This window comes from Delphinus delphis, chromosome 13, assembly GCF_949987515.2.
Source record: "Delphinus delphis chromosome 13, mDelDel1.2, whole genome shotgun sequence".
NCBI classification, from domain to species: Eukaryota; Metazoa; Chordata; class Mammalia; order Artiodactyla; family Delphinidae; genus Delphinus; species Delphinus delphis.
Genome location: NC_082695.1, coordinates 1,775,544 through 1,795,297, shown reverse-complemented (window position 1 = coordinate 1,795,297; position 19,754 = coordinate 1,775,544). Strand labels below are relative to the sequence as shown.

The following is a 19,754-nucleotide window of genomic DNA, read 5'->3' as shown; positions in this document are numbered from 1 at the left end:
CTCTGACTCTCACTGCCGAGTCTCTGGGTAGCACGTAAGTGCGTGCTTGCTTCCACATCTGGCTTCCAGAGGTGCTCTCCTGACTTCCACGATAGCTGAGCTCCTGCACTCTCAATGCCATAGATTTAATGACCATTCTTGCCCAATAACCTGCTCACAACTCAAGCCAAATGCCTGGACTTCTCCTTGGCCCACGCACACCCCTGGGAGTCAAGCCACCACCTACTACACGTAAATCCTGGGCCACGTGTCCTCTTAGCAGTGTCGTTGGATAGAAAACCGGGCACCCTGGCCTCGCTGCAGGGCTCCAGGGAGTAGGATTCCCTCCACACAGGACTACAGGCCCCGAGGAGGGCTGTGCCGAACTACCTGCTGCAAGAATAGTTTTTCAAAAGTATAATTAAAGACACCAACCACTGCGTTTGTGTTTAAAAAAAAAAAAAAAACCTGTTGGTGTGCTGTCTGATGTGCTTCTTATTAATGAGCGTTGTTTTGTGTTCATTCGTGCTTAAAGGCATGAAGGTACACCACCGGGCCAGGCCCAGGGCACACAGCAAAGCCCAAGGCTCCCAGGGAACCCTGCTGGGAGGAGCCTGCCCTCGTTCCACCGCATCACCACAGCATCCAATCTAAAATTAAGTTTATCTTTAGTGGAAGCACATCAAACTAGCCATATTATGGCCACTAGAAAAAGCTAAGAAAATACATAGTTCATAAAAAATTATAAAAATAGTTTTTAAATACCATCATTATTAATGAAGGGAAATCACATATACCACTTTTTCAGCAGACGTAATAGGAAAGCATGGAAGGATACATGAACATCCTGCCTGATGAAAACAGAGAGCCTTCCTTCCTTCTGCCTTCTGAAAAAGTGGATCGCTAACAAACTCAACATCCCAGAGCTTCTAACGGGAACTACCTCGAGTGCAAGGTGGTGGCTCATGTGAACGCTGGGACAGTAACTGCAAGGGCCGCTCGCCTGTGGCGGGTCCTCAGTGCACAGATGCTCACGCTGAGAAACTCCTCGTCTTCTCTTTAAGAAAGTGCCAAGTGTCTACCAAGCCAGCAGTTGCTTTCACGATAAAATAATGAATTCATCGAGGACCACTTGTCACAATCTAGATATAATTTTAATCACAATGATCACGCCAAACAAACGTTTTAAGATAAATAACTGGTATGTCCAAATTTAATACACCAGGCAGCATTCTAACTTAAGAGTTAATGCAAGAAGGATGATTCCAAATGCATAAAAAAAACGGAGGAAAAACACAAAATCTACTGAAGTTTGGAGAGGGGTGATACTCACACAGAAAACAAAAATAAAGATACTCTAAATAAAGAACTGAATATCTTCTGTATTCCGAATCCTTAAGAATTAACAGGCATGCTCACTCAGCACAAGGTTTCTCTTTAATGCGGCCACATTTACAACAACCTAGACGCTGACAAATGGAAACAAGGGAGACGAAGTCTTTCAATTCCACTGAGTGTTCTTCACAGCTCTCGTTCCATTCCCTCTAATTCCACAGTAAAATGATGAGTAAATAAAGAGAGTTCACAGAGCAACTTTCGGCTGTTGCACTTATTGAAGAGTTAAAACTTAAGAGACAAATTAAACATTACAGTTTAGTTTTTTAATTGAGAATTAATCCTCACTGCTAAGGTTATTCCACTAATGAAGGGCTCCTTTAAGAAGGAAGCATCCTCCCGGACCAAAAACAGAAGACTGAAGAGTCAGGGGCTGCCGCCTGCGCCACCGTCACATTTAGTAACAGAGGCAAACCCAGCCGAGGCTTCGAAACCACCAGGGAGACGACCCTGGTTTAGAAGTGCAGGGCCGCCCGGCCTACGCTGGCTCTCGGCACAGAAGTCAGGCAAACGCTCCGCTGGCAGCCTCTCATTGCTTTCCAGTAGTTGTTAATTGGGCAAAGTACCACCATTAGCTAATTGGGCGAGTGAACAAGCAGATTAGTTGAGTTACTTACTGCCGCGCCGGCAGGGAGGCATGCACGCTGACGTCAGCCACCACATCACGTGCCAACTGATAAGCCAATAATTAGAGCAACCACAGCCACCAGAACTAGTGACACAGCAACAATTATCCACTTTTTCTGTCAAAGAAAAGCAAGCCGATTACATCGTGGTTAATGCCACACCGCCGTGTTAGAGGACATCATTCATTTAAAATCAAAGACTCTATTGGAATTCGTTTTAAAATCTAAGTTATGGGACATCGATTAATTCTGCTTGACAACTTTCAGTTCTCATAAAGACGGGTTTTTAATTTAATGAGGTCAGACTACTTGGAGATAAACTGTTATAGAACTCGAAATATTAGGTTTCATCAATGAGAAAGCTGCATGACCACATTCTTTCAGTAAATTTCTGATGGACTGAGACATACAGCTGATTTTTTTTCACGTATACAGAGCTATGTAGCCAGGTCAGTGAACTCAGAAATCAGTTATCTATGTAATAAGCCCCTACACTCTTTTCTTTCTTGTTTGTTTGTTACTGGCCGTTAAGTCCTTCACTGCCCCTGCCACGCCGTGTAAAACAAACCACACTCCACTAGGGCCGTCTGGTCTCTCAGGGGCTAACTCAGCTGCCCCGGGAATGGAACCAGGACACCAGGAGAGGGGAGGGACGGCCAACATCTCAACAACCACGCACCTAACAGCAGAGGGAGAAGCTGAGCAAGCTGTGTGTGGTTTCAGATGCCAGGCCTTGAGTCAGAGAGATGGTAATAATTTTTGAAACAAAACATCACGTTCTGACCAGTGGCCACTCCAGGTAGCGCACTGCTCCCAGCCACCTGCCAGAACGAGGCTTGCTCTGCCGGTTCAGGATAAGACGTATCCCCCGACCACCTTTTATCTCTGTAAAACCAGGGAACTTCTCATGGAAATTTTCGTTGGACTGACGTGCTGTTTAGGTCATGGAGAAAGGAAGGGAACTGCCCTTTTTTAATGATTTTTTTTAAGTGAAAGTCCATTTCGTGCCTGGACCAGCCAAAGCACTTCACATGCAGGTCGGACCTCATCACCTCACTTTACTTTAAAGGTCAATATTTCAAAAGGTGGTAACACAGAATTATGTAAGAAACCATGTCTTACGTCTCAGAGATAATTAACACTCAGATATTCCCAAGAAAAAGCAGGGTGAGATGCTTTGCAGGCTGACATTAAAGCCCAGACGTGCATCTTATTTGAGACCGTCCATGGACCATTGTTACGGGTAAATCCGCGCTCAGAATCTGACTATGTTTCCTGAACGTTTTGAAACTCCCTCTTTACAAGGAGTTTTTGAAACTCCCTTTTTTGCCATCACATTGGAAACCTCCCCTGACTGGCACTGAGGCAGCCGTCTCCCAGCAGGTGGGAGGGTGACAGGCCCTGAAAGCACGGGTTTGGTGCTTCGTGTTGCTCCTTTCCACACTGGAGAGAAAGGGACCAAGAAGTAATGGGTGAGGTCACACAGTGAGACACAGTTTTCCAGTCCCTGAATCAGAACTTAATTCTGTGGTTTCGCTGTTTTCTTAGAAGAGCTTTCACTCACACACGACACACGTTAAGATTCAGATAAAGATACTAAAACTCATTTACAAAGCTTCAACGCGAGTGCTATGTAACGTCTTTGGTCCATGGTCTCAAATAATTCTCGTCTTTCCTCCAAACCAAAGGATTAGCAAATAACGTAAACAAAGAATAAAGTGTTCACTGCATAAGATGTGTAACCAATGGTTTTTAGAACTTCCAGTCCCATGAGTTTCGTTATGTCCCTCCACATAATGGCCCAAGACACAGAGAACTCTGGAATTGGAACCCATGCAACTGAGAAAAGCAGAGAGACCGACTTCGGCTGCAAAGGGTTTTCGTTACTTAAAACCAACAGGGTTCACAGTCAACATAACTTATCTGATAAACTTCAAACGTTTTAGCAAAAAGAATTACTTCAGTTTTCAAATGAAACATTAATGTAACAAGTTTTCATTTCTTGGAATACCTGTTAAGTGGGCTTGCATCGATGTACGCACACTCAAAACCAAATCCAGAGAAAAACGCACTTTAATTCTTAAGGACCAAACTCACCCTTCTTGCTTTGCTTTGATATTTAATAGCTTTTTTCGTTTCTTCTTTAGCATGTTCTACATAGTCTGTGGCATTCATAACGTTTTTTTCTATGTTGTTGATCATTTCACCCTTAAAACAGAAAGTTTCAAACTTAGGAGATACTTTCAAATGACTTAATTGTGTATCTTAAGACAGCCACAGAGCAGCAGTAAAGTTTCCACAGGAACATAACGTGCGTGTAATGGACACCGAATTTTTTTTCACATTTACGAAAAGATGAGACCATTATTAATGTACAATATGCAGAATAATCAAAATCCAACTTATACTATAAAAAGAACAAGAAGGGATGGGCAACAATGCTGATAACTGAGGGCGTATCGTGTAGACTGAGATATGCTTTAACGTGAGAACACTCCTTAAAGATGGGCGCAGTGAACGGGACGCGGCTAGCTTTAGGCTAAGCGAATATTTACGATTATGCACGTACATATAGTGGACGAAGAATGACATCTTTTCTAATGGGTAGAAGATTGCTGCAATATCTTCAAAATACAGTAACCTCAGAATAGCTTACGGTGGCCACTAAGTTGACTAAATTAATGAGGTGCATCCAGTGAAATGTGGGGTGACAACACATTACCTGGTCTTCTGTCCACCGGCAGACACAATCTGCAGCAGTGAGTGGTAAAGCATTGAAGAATGGCGCACAGTTAACTTACTCATTCACACGTGTAAACTTACTAGTAAGCTTTGATTAAACGCACATGTTGAATTAGACGAGCCAATATAACGCGGCACTAACAGACTTCTAAAAGGAAACAATGGAACAAAGCTAAGAACACATCGATTTTTCTAATGGCGGCTAATACATCTGACATCGAATAATCCTAATTAAAAGCCCAAGGCGCTCTAAAATCTTTAGTAATAACAAAACGAATCACTGATTGTCTTATTGTCTAACTGGTTTCCTTCCTGAAAACAAGAAGCTGGTGGCAGCCAGACTCCCAGCTCTCCCCCTTCTGCACTGTGAGTGGCACACCGGCCCTCCCAGCAGAAGGGGTGAGCTTGCCCCGTCCCCGCGCTACACTGCAAATGCACCGCACTGCAGCTCTGCACACATTTTTATGACAAGGTTCCTCAAAGTAAACACTGTTCTTCAAATGTTAGTGGCGATGTGGAGGATGAACCTGGCACCTGGATGGACTTCCCAGTGATCCTTACATAACCCAGGCAATGAGAAATAGGCCAGTCAGACTCGAACCTTCTTAGAGGACACAAGAGATCCTGAAACCAGCCTCCGCGGGAGCGAGGACGTGAGTGTGACGTGAATCCTAAGATGACTTGGTATGAATGCTCCCCCTTCACGGGGCGGTCAGCTGAACTCAATGGCCCACTGATCAGTGAGTGACCGAGGGCCGGCCTCACGCGCTTGCAAAGTCACGGAGGACCTCATTCAGCATCACGAGAGGAAGCGCAAGCACAGCCACAAACCCAACTGGAACCACCGGCTTGTGCTTCACACTGAATTTTCTGTTTTCAAAAATCTGTATCAACTTCCTCAGCTCCTCACAGGGTCTCCTCACACCCCCGTCACCCCGTGCCGGTGGTACTAGACACCGCGTGGCAAGTACAAGCTTCTAGTTACGTCACAGTGTATCCCCTTTGGGGCTTATTCTTTCATACATTTCTCCCAATTGTTACTCTAGTATATGGTCCTTACAGAAAACTTGAAAATACATATATTTTAGAGAAGAAGACTAAAATTCCCATAGTCCCACTGTTATTATAGTGCTTGGTATATTTCTTTCCTTCTGTGAGTACTGTTTCATGCAGCTGAGTTCATGCCATATATACATACACACAGGAGTAGAAGGGCGTGTGTTGTGTACATATTCACGTTTATACATACACGTGTAAGGTTTAGTATCTCCCTCTTATGTCAACTTGAAATTCTGGCACATAACGTTTACATATTTCATTCAAAGTCCTCCATGAACAAAGACGATGTTGCCCGTGGCTGCCTAACAGGCTGTCCTACGGACACACCACACATAACTCAAGTAAACCAGTCCCCCACTGTTGAAAGCTGAAGCTGTTTACAGCGTTTCAGTCTCACGTGGCAAAAACACTACAACTGCTGAATTACGAGACCGCATCCAGAATACTGGCTTTCTCAGGTATACTGGAATCAAACGTAAGATTTTACAGAAAACAGCTCTCTGTCTCGGAGAAGCAGAGACGTGTGTGACTACCTGAGTCTCAACGAGCACGGCCATGTCCACGAACAGCTCGTGCAGCTCTCGGATGCTGGTCTCCAGCCTCATGATGTCTTTATGACGCGACTCAATTTCATTGAGAGCCTGTCTAGTAATCTGTGAATCCGATATAATCTTTGAAAAACAAAAACAGAAGAGAAATACTAATGAACTTACGATTGCTCTGCAAGTTAAAGAAAAAAAATCATCTGTATATATACAAACACACAAGGCCACAAAGCCACCTGCATACTCACGTCCGACGTGAAAATGGAGGGATTCCCACTTTCCAGCATCTCTTCTAGTTCATCATCAGTGGTAGTTTTTCCAGCTAAAATATTAACAATTAAAAACTCCATTCAGAATGCAGCAATATTTAAAAATGACTTTTGCACCCATAAGTTAGCAACTAAAATCTGAGTTGTTAATATTTTCAACCAATGTTTTTCTAACCTCTCCAATGTATTTTCTTAGGCAAATATTAACGATGAGAGAAATTAACATAAGCCTAAGAAGTAGGAAGAACTGGAAAACACTCATGAAAAATCTTGATTGGAATGACTAATAAAATCCAATTTTAGTCTGAATAAGGAACAACTATAAAAACGAAACTGATAATACATTCTGGCGTATCAGTTTTCCTACAAGTTTAACTCTGGCTTATAGGAAAAGGGGGTAAACTAGATCCAGCATATGTTAAAGGCACATAATAAAGACTGCAAAATTAGCATCAGAGGCTCTAATACTTTCTGTAGTTTGGGCGTTAATACTTTTCCTTGAGTTAAATGTAGTAATGCTGTGTATGAACAGGTTCACAGAAGTTTGGAAAAACCCAATTGAAACATCATCATAATTAAAATATCATTTAATGTGAATATTCACAGCAGCATTATTCATAATCACCAAAAAGTGGAAACAACCCAAATGTCCATCACCTCATGGATGGATAAACAATGTTAATGTGGTCCATCCACACAATGGAACGTGATGCAGCCGTAAAAAAGGGATAAAACACTGGTGTTTGCTGGAGTGTGGTTGAACCTTGAAAAAACTGTGCTAAGTGAAAGAGACCAGTCACAAGAGACCATATGTTGTACGAGTCCATTCATGTGGATGCCCCAAATGGGCAAAATTACAGAGACAGGAGAATAAACTGGCAGTAGCCTGGGGCTCAGGGGAGAAACGGGAAGTGCCCAACAACGGGCACCAAGCTTCCTTCTGGAGTGACTAGAACGGTCTAAAATTGATTGTGCTGATATACTAAGAACCACTGCACCGTACAAGTTGAGTATCATCCACATGGCACAGCAACTAAATCTCAATAAAGATGTTAAAATGTCATTATTTATTTTGGGGGGCTGCGTTGGGTCTTCGTTGCTGCGTGTGGGCTTTCTCTAGTTGCAGCGAGCGGCAGCCACTCTTTATTGAGGTGTGCGGGCTTCTCATCACGGTGAGAAGGCGTGTGGGCTCAGTATTTGCGGCACGCAGGCTCAGTAGTTGTGGCTCGCGGGCTCTAGAGCGCAGGCTCAGCAGTTGTGGCGCACGGGCTTAGCTGCTCCGCGGCATGCGGGATCTTCCCGGACCAGGGCTCGAACCCGTGTCCCCTGCATTGGCAGGCGGATTCTTAACCACTGCGCCACCAGACAGGTCCTAAAATGTCATTTAATGAGGTTCACGTTTACGGCTGCTCCCCCCTCCCCAAGCCGTGGGAGACGCAGAGCAGCCCCAGTGGAAGGTGCACCCACAGGGGGCTTGTGTCACAGCTGAGGAGCCCTGACCTTCCGTAGTGGGGAGTAAGCAAGGCTGCCTAACCTTTATTCAGCAAGCAAACTGCCTTCCGCCCAGAGGGAACCACGAGCCGCATCTTCTAAGGCTGCCTGTTACACAGACAGACACCCGCGGGAGAAAGCCTGGAGCAAAAAGGCAGCGAGTGTCTGCTCACCAGACATGCAGAACCGCGAGACCCACAGGGAACTGTCCCCTGAGACGGGGCAGGAAGGGTTGGGGGACACAAAAAATACAGGAAGAGATGACGGTTGAGAGTCTTCCAGGTCTCATTAACGCTCTACAAGTAATCTAAAGTCCACTCACCTAGAACTCTCTGAAGGATTTAAATGAATAATAGGTTGGTTGATTCAATGACTAGGAAGCTATGAAAGCACTTTAGGCTTACATTATTGACCAAAACAGAGATGGAATTACTTTTTTGAAGTTACATACTTTCATGTCAGACCCTAAGGAAGGAAAATATGTTTTTAACAGAAATAGCACGTTCACTGACTCACTTATTTCTAGCTGGCGCTGGATCCGGCCTTTGCTTCGCTCCCGAAATAGGGTCTGTGCTTCGTTATACGCGGTCATAGCTTCCACAAACTGTCGAGACAGCACTGAATGCTTTTAACATAAAAAAGATAGATCAATACACACTGGTCATTGCTTCTATTAAAAGTGATACATAAAAACATTACATTATAGAGATTCAAACTATCTTTCCTTCAAATGGAAAATAAGATTAACAGCAACTTACTGTATACCAGAATCTATGCTAAGAACTTTACATGCATCATCTTATTTGATTTTCACAGTAACCTTACTATACTATTACTATCCCTCATTCTATAGAAGTGAAACCGTCATTTCAAGAAGTCAATCAGTCCATAGCTACAGGCTGACTGGGTCAGGCTGGCACCCAGGCAGACTGTCCCCAGAGCCTGAGCACATAATCCCCATTTGTCAGGTAGAGTTAAGTGGACTAAATTCCACTTTGCTGCACCATAAACCTATAGACGGTGAGGATTTTACCATGAACACTAAAATGACTGGGATAATTCTTTGCTCTTCAGAACAGAATTCTGCTGTTGGGCTGAATACACTTTTTTCCTTCATAATCTAGAGAGGGAGTCTATAAATACGATGCCTTTTTTATGCAGAAATGCTGAAAGAACTAATGTGATGGTAAAGATGAAATTATTCTGAATTTGGAAGAAGTATGAAGACCTATTCTTCAGCATTGCTTCAATCCAGACACGGCCAACAATCCAACCTGGATTCTGCGTATCCGAAGGTCCACTGACGTCCGGTTCCCGCTCTCATCCTGATCAAAACTCTGTTCAATAGCTAGAAACAAACAGGAAAGAGTTTTTTTTTTTTTTTTTTTTTTGCAGTACGCGGGCCTCCCACCGCCGCGGCCCCTCCCACTGGGGAGCACAGGCTCCAGACGCGCAGGCCCAGCGGCCATGGCCCACGGGCCCAGCCACTCTGCGGCATGAACCCGTGTCCCCTGCAACGGCAGGTGGACTCTCAACCACTGCGCCACCAGGGAAGCCCAAGAGTTATCTTTTAAACTAAAAAATGAAAGGTTTTCAAGCCTAACCTCAAATGTGTTTTCTTATCTTTTCAACTCCTAGTAAATTTATGAGTTTTGGTAATTGTCAGTTGCTGATGATATCAGAAAATAAAACCAGATGTTACAGCTTCACATTTCAAAGCAGGCAACATGAATCTGATCAAGTTTGGAGAATTTAACTGTCAATCCACAGGAAATACAGAGCACAGTGTAACCTGTTAAGTGACATTAAAGGGGTGAAATCAGCAAAACTCTGCAACATGGCAACATATCAACCAATCGCAGGATACGGTCCAAATAAGGAACCCAATTCAAACAAACTATTAAAAAAAAATTTTTAAATAAAAAAATAAAAAGATCATTGGGGAAGTGTGAATTCTGACTGGATATTTTATAATAAATAATAGTAATTAATGTGACTTAGATATAATAGTAGTATTATAGGGCTTCCCTGGTGGCACAGTGGTTGAGAGTCTGCCTGCCGATGCAGGGGACGCGGGTTCGTGCCCTGGTCCGGGAGGATCCCACGTGCCGCGGAGCTGCTGGGCCCATGAGCCATGGCCACTGAGCCTGTGCTCCGCAACGGGAGAGGCCACAACAGTGAGAGGCCCATGTACCGCAAAAAAAAAAAAAAAGAAGAAGAAAAAATAGTAGTATTATAGTTGTACTTGGGGGAGAAAAATCCTTCTCTTAGAAATACACACAGAAAACTATATGCTGATGAAGACCCAGATGTCTGGGATTGGTTGTGAAACCGGCTGGGTGAGGGCCACTGGGACCTGCAGAGCTCAAGGGCGTGGACACGAGGCTTGTGGTGGTGACCCCCTCCCCCGACATACGTCTGAAATTCTCCTTAATAAAGGTTCATTTTGATCTTCAGAAATATTCTTGATTTGAATGTCATTTTGTAAAAATTAAATACAGTCTGTCTTTCTACCACACAGAGAAAACCCACGTCTGTTTCGGTCCCACAGGGAAGCTGTGGACCTCCACCCAGCACCGTCAGCCGAGATGAATCTACGAAAGGTTCAAAGGAGCTCACCGAGTACGAGGGCATTCAAGAAGAACCCAGCAACTCATGTCAAAGGCTAGTCGCCTTCTCAAATATCTGCAGTTTAGCCCCAAATGTCATAAAATATAACAGATTAACAATTTATAAGCGAGTGCTAACTCCTGTTGGGCACGAATTAGTGCTTCACTCTGAAATTTAAGGGTTAACAGCCCTTAGGTTTAGCTCCTCGTTTAAGAATTCTAGAATAATGAGGAACTTAAACAAGACTTACTATTCCAAGTACATACAACTTATTTTAAAGCGGTCACAATCTTAACTTTTGAAAATGTAAAAGAATAAAAAGTTATAAAGAAGAAAATAATAATTACCCACATCCCCACCGTCAATGATTACATGTAATCACAACTTTACACTCACACTTTAACTTGGTCCGAATTTTATTAGCAGTGTTCTTGATTTCTTTGTTCAAATCTTCAAGTTCTTCTTTTATTTCTACAAAATTAAAAAAAAAAAGACATGAGTTATAATATCCAACATCAGTGTTCAACAAACTTAAACAGAACAGTATTCTTGGTAAATAGTCATTTGTTTGTTTCTTGAGAAAAACTGCTGATCACCCCAGTGGTTCTCAAAGTGTGGGTCCTGGACCAGCAGCTTCCGTTATCAGGTGGGTGTTTAGTAGAAATGAAAATTCTTGGACTCCACCCCTGACCTACTCACAGGAACTTCACTAGATGGGCCAGGACTGTGACTTAACAAGCCCTCCAGGCAGCTCTGGTGCACACCTAAGTTTCAGGATACCTAGTTTATACCAATTAATTGATGACACAGTTCCTTGAACCCAGTGCTGACATCTAGACCTGAAAAAGGAAAGCAGAAATGTAACCATATTCTGGGAGGAAAAAAGCCTCCACGTGTTTGACTTCTTTCCTGCTGTCCTCTCTCTCATCAAAGCGGGCTCCTGGCAGGAGCGTGGGTTCCTGCACCGGGGAAGGCTGAACTCACACCCCCAGAGGCCCCGCCTCCGCGTGCGGGGAAGGAGGGTCGGGGAAGGGGTCCAAGGGGAAGTGCGCGTGGAGCAGGTCTGTGCGGGGTCCACCCAGTGAGGACACGACGCACCAGTCGGGGGACAGCCGGGGACGCTGACCAGCCGCAGACACATGACTGAGGACTGAGAGTGCGGGGGACATTCCAAGGGCTCACCTCTCTGGATAAGAGAGCCCCAGGGTTGGGGGTCACTCAGGACGGAACGCCTGGACCTGCCTGCTAACACAGGTGCGCAGGGGCTCAAGAGGCGTTGCGACGCTGAACCCTTCAGGCTACAGAAGCTGGCCATGAGGCTATATTTGATAACGGCAGGATTTCAAACCTCCGAAAACAAGGGCAATATTGGGAACTAGGTCATTCCTATGAGTCCTCCTGCTGAGAATAAGCAGAAGAGCTGGACGTCATCAACCTATAAAGGCAGCAAAGAAGACTCAAAAGAAGGAAACCCAGAGAAATGAGCCCAGCAAGGGAGCTGCTTGAGCCAGAGGCAGCCGAGGCCTTGAGAAGCCAAGGAAAAGCTGAGCTGAAGCTAAAGACCACATGCTGGAGAAAGGGGAGCCGCAGGCCCAGATCGCCGGTGCACACGGCCAACCAGCAGAAACGTTTAAGAATCATCTCGTAAAAAAGAAAATACTATCGAGAGCAATAGCCAGCTCTACCCACCACCAGTCGCTCCCACCAGGAAGCTTGCCCAAGCCTCTTACATAGCCTCATCCACCACAGGGCAGACAGCAGAAGCAAGAAGAACTACAATCCTGCAGCCTGTGGAACAAAACCCACATTCACAGAAAGACAGACAAGATGGAAAGGCAGAGGGCTAGGTAACAGATGAAGGAACAAGATAAAACCCCAGAAAAACAACTAAATGAAGTGGAGATAGGCAACCTTCCAGAGAAAGGATTCAGAATAATGAAGATGATCCAGGACCTTGGAAAATGAATGGAGGCAAAGAGCAAGAAGATGCAAGAAATGTTTAACAAAGACCTAGAAGAATTAGAGAGCAAACAAACAGAGATGAACAATACAATAACTGAAATGAAAAATACACTAGAAGGAATCAATAGCAGAATAACGGAGGCAGAAGAAGGGGTAAGTGACCAGGAAGACAGAATGGTGGAATTCACTGCCGTGGAACATGATAAAGAAAAAAGAATGAAAAGAAAAGAAGACAGCCTAAGAGACCTCTGGGACAACATTAGATGCAACAACATTCACATTATAGGGGTCCCAGAAGGAGAAGAGAGAGAGGACCCCAGAAAATATGTGAAGAGATTATAGTCAAAAACTTCCCTAACATGGTAAAGGAAATAGCCACCCAATTCCAGGAAGCGCACAGAGTCCCAGGCAGGAAAAACCCAACGAGAAAGACGTCGAGACATATAGTAATCAAACTGACAAAAATCAAAGACGAATAAAAATTCTTGAAAGCAACAAGGGAAAAACGACAAATAACATACAAGGGAACTCCCATAAAGTTAACAGCTGATTTCTCAGAAGAAACTCTACAAGCCAGAAGGGAGTGGCACAGTATATCTAAAGTGATGAAAGGGAAGAACGTACAACCAAGATTACTCAACCCGGCAAGGATCTCATTCAGACTCGATGAAGAAATCAAAACCTTTACAGACAAGACAAAAGCTAAGAGAATTCAGCACCGTCAAACCAGCTCTACAACAAATGCTAAAGTAACTTCTCTAAGTGGGAAAAACAAGAGAAGAAAAGGACCTGCAAAAACAAACCCATAACAATTAAGAAAATGGTAATAGGAACATACATATCAATAATTACCTTAAACGTGAATGGATTAAATGCTCCAACCAAAACACACAGGCTCGCTGAATGGATACAAAAATAAGACCCATATATATGCTGTCTACAAGAGACCCACTTCAGACCTAGGGACACATTCAGACTGAAAATGACGGGCTGGAAAAAGGTATTCCATGCAAATGGAAATCGAAAGAAAGCTGGAGTAGCAATGCTCATATCAGATAAAGTGGACTTTAAAATAAAGAATGTTACAAGAGACAAGGAAGGACACTACATAATGATCAAGGGATCAATCCAAGGAGAAGATATAACAATTATAAATGTATATGCACCCAACATAGGAGCACCTCAAGACATAAGGCAACTGCTAACAGCTCTAAAAGAGGAAATTGACAGTAACATAATAATAGTGGGGGACTTTAACACCTCACTTACACCAATGAACAGATCATCCAAACAGAAAATTAATAAGGAAACACAAGCTTTAGATGACACAACAGACCAGATAGATTTAATTAATGTTTATGGGACATTCCATCCAAAAACAGCAGATTACACTTTCTTCTCAAGTGCGCACGGAACACTCTTCAGGATAGATCACATCTTGGGTCACAAATCAAGCCTCAGTAAAGTTAAGAAAATTGAAATCATATCAAGCATCTTTTCTGACCACAATGCTATGAGATTAGAAATCAATTACAGGGAAAAAAATGTAAGAAACACAAACACATGGAGACTAAAAAATACGTTACGGAATAACCAAGGGATCACTGAAGAAATCAAGGAGGAAATCAAAAAATACCTTGAGACAAATGACAACAAAAACACGATGATCCAAAACCTATGGGATGCAGCAAAAGCAGTTCTAAGAGGAAAGTTTAGAGCAATAGAAGCCTACCTCAGGAAGCAAGAAAAATCTCAGATAAACAGTCTAACCTTACACCTAAAGGAACTAGAGAAAGAAGAACAAAAAAAAAGGCCCAAAATTAGCAGAAGGAAAGAAATCATAAAGGTCAGAGCAGAAATAAATGAAATAGAAACCAAGAAAATAATAGCAAAGGTCAATAAAACTAAAAGCTGGCTCTTTGAGAAGATAAACAAAATTGATAAACCATTAGCTAGGTTCATCAAGAAAAAGAGGGAAAGGACTCAAATCAATAAAATTAGAAATGAACAAGGAGAAGTTACAACAGACACCACAGGAATAGAAAGCAACCTAAGAGACTACTACAAGCAACTCTATGCCAATAAAATGGACAACCTGGATGAGGTGGACAAATTCTTAGAAAGGTATAACCTTCCAAGACTGAACCAGGAAGAAATAGAAAATATGAACAGACCAATCACAAGTAATGAAATTGAAACTGTGATTAAAAATCTTCCAACAAACAAAAGTTCAGGACCAGAGAGCTTCACAGGTGAATTCTATCAAACATTTAGAAAAGAGCTTACACCCATCCTTCTCAAACTCTTCTAAAGAACTGCAGAGGAAGGAACACTCCCAAACTCATTCTATGAGGCCACCATCACCCTGATACCAAAACCAGATAAAGACACTACAAAAAAGGAAAATTACAGACCAATATCACTGATGAATATAGATGCAAAAACCCTCAACAAAATACTAGCAAACAGAATCCAACAACACCTTAATAGGATCATACACCATGATCAAGTGGGTTTTAACACAGGGATGCAAGGATTCTTCAATATATGCAAATCAATCAATGTGATATGCCATATTAACAAACTGAAGAATAAAAACCATATGATCATCTGAATAGATGCAGAAAAAGCTTCTGACAAAATTCAACACCCATTTATGATAAAACCTCTCTAGAAAGTAGGCACAGAGGGAACCTACCTCAACATAATAATGGCCATATACAACAAACCCACAGCCAACATCGTCCTCAATGGTGAAAAACTGAAAGCATTTCCTCTAAGATCAGGAACGGGACAAGGATGTCCACTCTCGCCACTATTATTCAACATAGTTTTGGAAGTCCTAGCCATGGCACTCAGAGAAGAAAAAGAAATAAAAGAATACAAATTGGCAAAGAAGAAGTAAAACTGTCACTGTTTGCAGATGACATGATACTGTACATAGAGAAACCTAAAGATGCCACCAGAATACTACTATAGCTAAGCAATGAATGTGGTAAAGTAGCAGGATGCAAAATTAACGCACAGAACTCTCCTGCATTCCTATACGCTAATGATGAAAAATCTGGAAGAGAAATTAAGGAAACACTCCCATTTACCACTGCAACAAAAAGAATAAAATACCTAGGAATAAACCTACCTAGGGAGACAAAAGACCTGTATGAAGAAAATTATAAGACAAGCCATTGATGAAAGAAATTAAAGATGATACAAACAGATGGAGAGATATACCATGTTCTTGGATTGGAAGAATCAACATTGTGAAAATGACTATACTACCCAAAGCAATCTACAGATCCAATGCAATCCCTATCAAATTACCAGTGGCATTTTTTACAGAACTAGAACAAAAAATCTTAAAATTTGTATGGAGACACAAAAGACCCCCAATAGCCAAAGCAGTCTTGAAGGAAAAAAACGGAGCTGGAGGAGTCAGACTCCCTGACTTCAGACTACACTACAAAGCTATAGTAATCAAGACAATATGGTACTGGCACAAAAACAGAAATACAGATCAATGGAACAGGATAGAAAGCCCAGAGATAAACCCACGCAACTATGGTCAACTAATCTATGACAAAGGAGGCAAGAATATATAATGGCAAAAAGACAGTCTCTTCAATAAGTGGTGCTGGGAACACTGGACAGCTACATGTAAAAGAATGAAATTAGAACACTCCCAACACCATACACAAAAATAAACTCAAAATGGATTAGAGACCTAAATGTAAGACTGGACACTATAAAACTCTTAGAGGAAAACACAGGAAGAACACTCTTTGACATAAATCACAGCAAGATCTTTTTTGATCCACCTCCCAGAGTAATGGAAATAAAAACAAAAATAAACAAATGGGACCTAATGAAACGTAAAAGCTTTTGCAAAGCAAAGGAAACTACAAAGAAGACAAAAAGACAACCCTCAGAATGGGAGAAAATATCTGCAAACGAATCAATGGACAAAGGATTAATCTCCAAAATATATAAACAGCTCATGCAGCTCAATATTAAAAAAACAAACATCGCAATCAAAAAATGAGCAGAAGACCTAAACAGACATTTCTCCAAAGAAGATATACAGATTGCCAAGAAGCACATGAAAGGATGCTGAACATCACTAATTATTAGACAAATGCAAATCAAAACTACAATGAGGTGCCACCTCACACCAGTCAGATGGGAATCGTCAGAAAATCTACACAACAAATCCTGGAGAGGGTGTGGAGAAAAGGGAATCCTCCCGCACTGTTGGTGGGAATGTAAACTGATACAGTCACTATGGAGAACAGTATGGAGGTTCCTTAAAAAACTAAAAACAGAATAACCATATGATCCAGCAATCCTACTGGGCATATACCCAGCGAAAACCATAAAAAACCTTAAAAAACTAAAAACAGAATAACCATATGACCCAGCAATCCTACTGGGCATATACCCAGAGAAAACCATAATTCAAAAAGACACATGCACCCCAATCTTCACTGCAGCACTATTTACAATACCCAGGTCATGGAAGAAACCTAAATGCCCATCAACAGACGAATGGATAAAGAAGATGTGGTACATATATACAGTGGAATATCAGCCATAAAAACGAACGAAATTGGGTCATTTGTAGAGATGTGGATGGATCTAGGGATTGTCATACAGAGTGAAGTAAGTCAAAAAGAGAAAAACAAATATTGTATATTAACGCATACATGTGGAACATAGAAAAATGGTACAGATGAACCGGTTTGCAGGGCAGAAATAGAGACAAAGATGCAGAGAACAAACATATGGACACCAAGGGGGGAAGGCGGGTGGTGGTGGGATGAATTGGGTGACTGGGATTGACATGTATACACTGATGTGTATAAAATGGATGACTAATAAGAACCTGCTGTATAAAAACATAAATAAAATAAAATAAAATTCAAAAATTCAAAAAAAAGAAAATATTATCCTAAGACTCATACTATGGCCACAAGACTTCATATACCAAGCCCAGTTCTCAATCAAAAATAACCAGGAGGGTTTCCCTGGTGGCACAGTGGTTGAGATTCCGCCTGCCAATGAGGGGACACGGGTTCGTGCCCCGGTCTGGGAAGATCCCACATGCCACAGAGAGGCTGGGCCCGTGAGCCATGGCCTCTGAGCCTGTGCGTCCGGAGCCTGTGCTCCGCAGCGGGAGAGGCCACAACAGTGAGAGGCCTGTGCACAGCCAAAAAAAAAAAAAAAAAAAACATCCCACACGGAGCAACGGAGATCCCACGTGCAGGCAAATAAATAAATAAATAAACAAATAAGTAAATAAAACTAAAGGCATTTGTGTCTAGGCTTTATCTGCCTAGGTGTCTGGATCAGACCCTGGAAAGAGGGTAAAACAGCTATAAAGGCTACCAACGTGATGATTTTTGACTGAGAATATGGACTGTGGATTAGACAGCGTTTTTATCAACGTCAAATGTTCTGAATTAGATAATTACAAGAGAACCTCCTCCTTAGGAGATGAACACTGGCGTACTCAGGGGCAGATGGTCACAAGGCCTGCAACTCACTCTAAAATGAGTCAGCAAAAATAACGTGTGTATGTATGCGTGTGTATATATACATGTGCAATGTGTGTGTACACGCACACATATGCATACACATACACACACATACACAAAGAGAAAGAAATCAAACGTGGCGAAATGTTAACAACTGGTGAATCTCAGTGAAGGGAACGTGAGTTTTCACTGTACCGTAATTGCAACTTTCCCATAAATTAGAAAAGTTTCACACTAAAAATGTGAAAAGAACATTTAATGGGACGAGTCCCTTGATGTAGCACGATGTTCCCAGGAATGCTGGCCCGAGAGGTGAGCTGACAAGCACTCAAGGACACACAGGTAGGCGAGGATGCCCGGGGCGGAGTGGTCTGTAACCGTGAAACCCGGACGCTGGGTGGGCCCGCGGCTCCGCCTGGTGCTGCCTGCGGTTCAGGACAGCAGTGGGACAGCAGAGCCGGCTGAGTCCCAGGGCGCTCGAGACTCTGCACTAAATGCTCACCCTCTCCATCCCCCAACATCCTCGGCTCTCGGACACACCCGAGGGGAGCACAGGCCTCGCGAGGCCAGCACAAGGAGTGAACGGGCCTCCACCCGTCCAGTGTTCAGCCTGGTCCCTGCTGCTCTGCACAGCAGCAAGTCTAAGTTAAGAATCATATATGACACTACAACGATGCGAGGTCCCGGCAATACCCGTCACACACTGGGAGCAAGCTTTCTGTAAACAATAAAAGGCACACTGCCATCCGGCCCCAGGCCATTCTGCTCCCACAGAAACGGCCGACGATGACCACCAGGCAGCCATTAAATAAAGGGTCCTGGAACGCTCTGCTCATCAGCAAAAGAGGTACATTGTAAGGCAACAGGCACTGGGTGCTCCAAACTCTACACTTGTTTAAAGATTTCTTTTTTCTTTCGAGGTGGACCATTTTTAAAGTCTTTACTGAATTTGTTACAATTTTGCTTCTTCTTATGTGTTTTGGTTTTTCGGCTGCGAGGCATGTGGGATCCTAGCTCCCTGACCAGGGATCGAACCCGTACCCACGACACTGGAAGGCGAAGTTCTAACCATTTTACGCCAGGAAAGTCCAGTACACTTCTTTAAAAGTGTATGTTTTATACATATTTTTTGCTAGAAAAATATTTACCGAAACGTTAACGGTGTTTATCACCACGGGACAGGTTACGAGCATTGTATTTTTTTCTTCCTTTCTGCTTTCTTCCAAAATGCCCACGATAAAGCACGTAATTAACTCTGATAACGTAAAACAGGTTAACTTTAAAAGATGAAGACGGTGAGGGCGGGGCGGGGGAGCCAGTCAGCAGGGCTGGACGCTAAGGAGGGAGGACAAGGGCCAGGGCTGAGGCTGCCGGCAGGACCTGCGGCGCAGCCGGGGTGAGGGGAGGCCCGCGAGACCCCTCTCGGGAAGCAACAGCCGCCGCGGGGCGAGGCAGGGCTGCGGGCAGGCATGCTTGGACGGGCAGACGGGCGGCCTTCCGGTCCAGGAGCCCGGACGGAAGTACAGCGAGAGGTGGCTCAAGGCC

General features: G+C 43.2%; 1 protein-coding gene across 2 annotated transcripts in view; it reads right to left on the bottom strand.

Moving 5' to 3' along the window:
• STX2 (syntaxin 2) overlaps positions 1-19,754 on the bottom strand; it is a 45,259-nt gene that overhangs the window by 3,331 nt on the left and 22,174 nt on the right. The window contains exons 4-10 of one of the 2 annotated variants that reach the window (XM_060027857.1): positions 11,113-11,187; positions 9,381-9,454; positions 8,623-8,731; positions 6,595-6,668; positions 6,335-6,472; positions 4,098-4,208; positions 1,992-2,117 (exon numbers count right to left, since the gene is read on the bottom strand). In XM_060027857.1, coding sequence (XP_059883840.1) covers positions 2,037-2,117; positions 4,098-4,208; positions 6,335-6,472; positions 6,595-6,668; positions 8,623-8,731; positions 9,381-9,454; positions 11,113-11,187 — 662 coding nt within the window. In that variant the 3' untranslated portion in view covers positions 1,992-2,036. The remainder of the gene's footprint in view (positions 1-1,991; positions 2,118-4,097; positions 4,209-6,334; positions 6,473-6,594; positions 6,669-8,622; positions 8,732-9,380; positions 9,455-11,112; positions 11,188-19,754) is intronic. The other variant, XM_060027858.1, reaches the window with a different exon arrangement.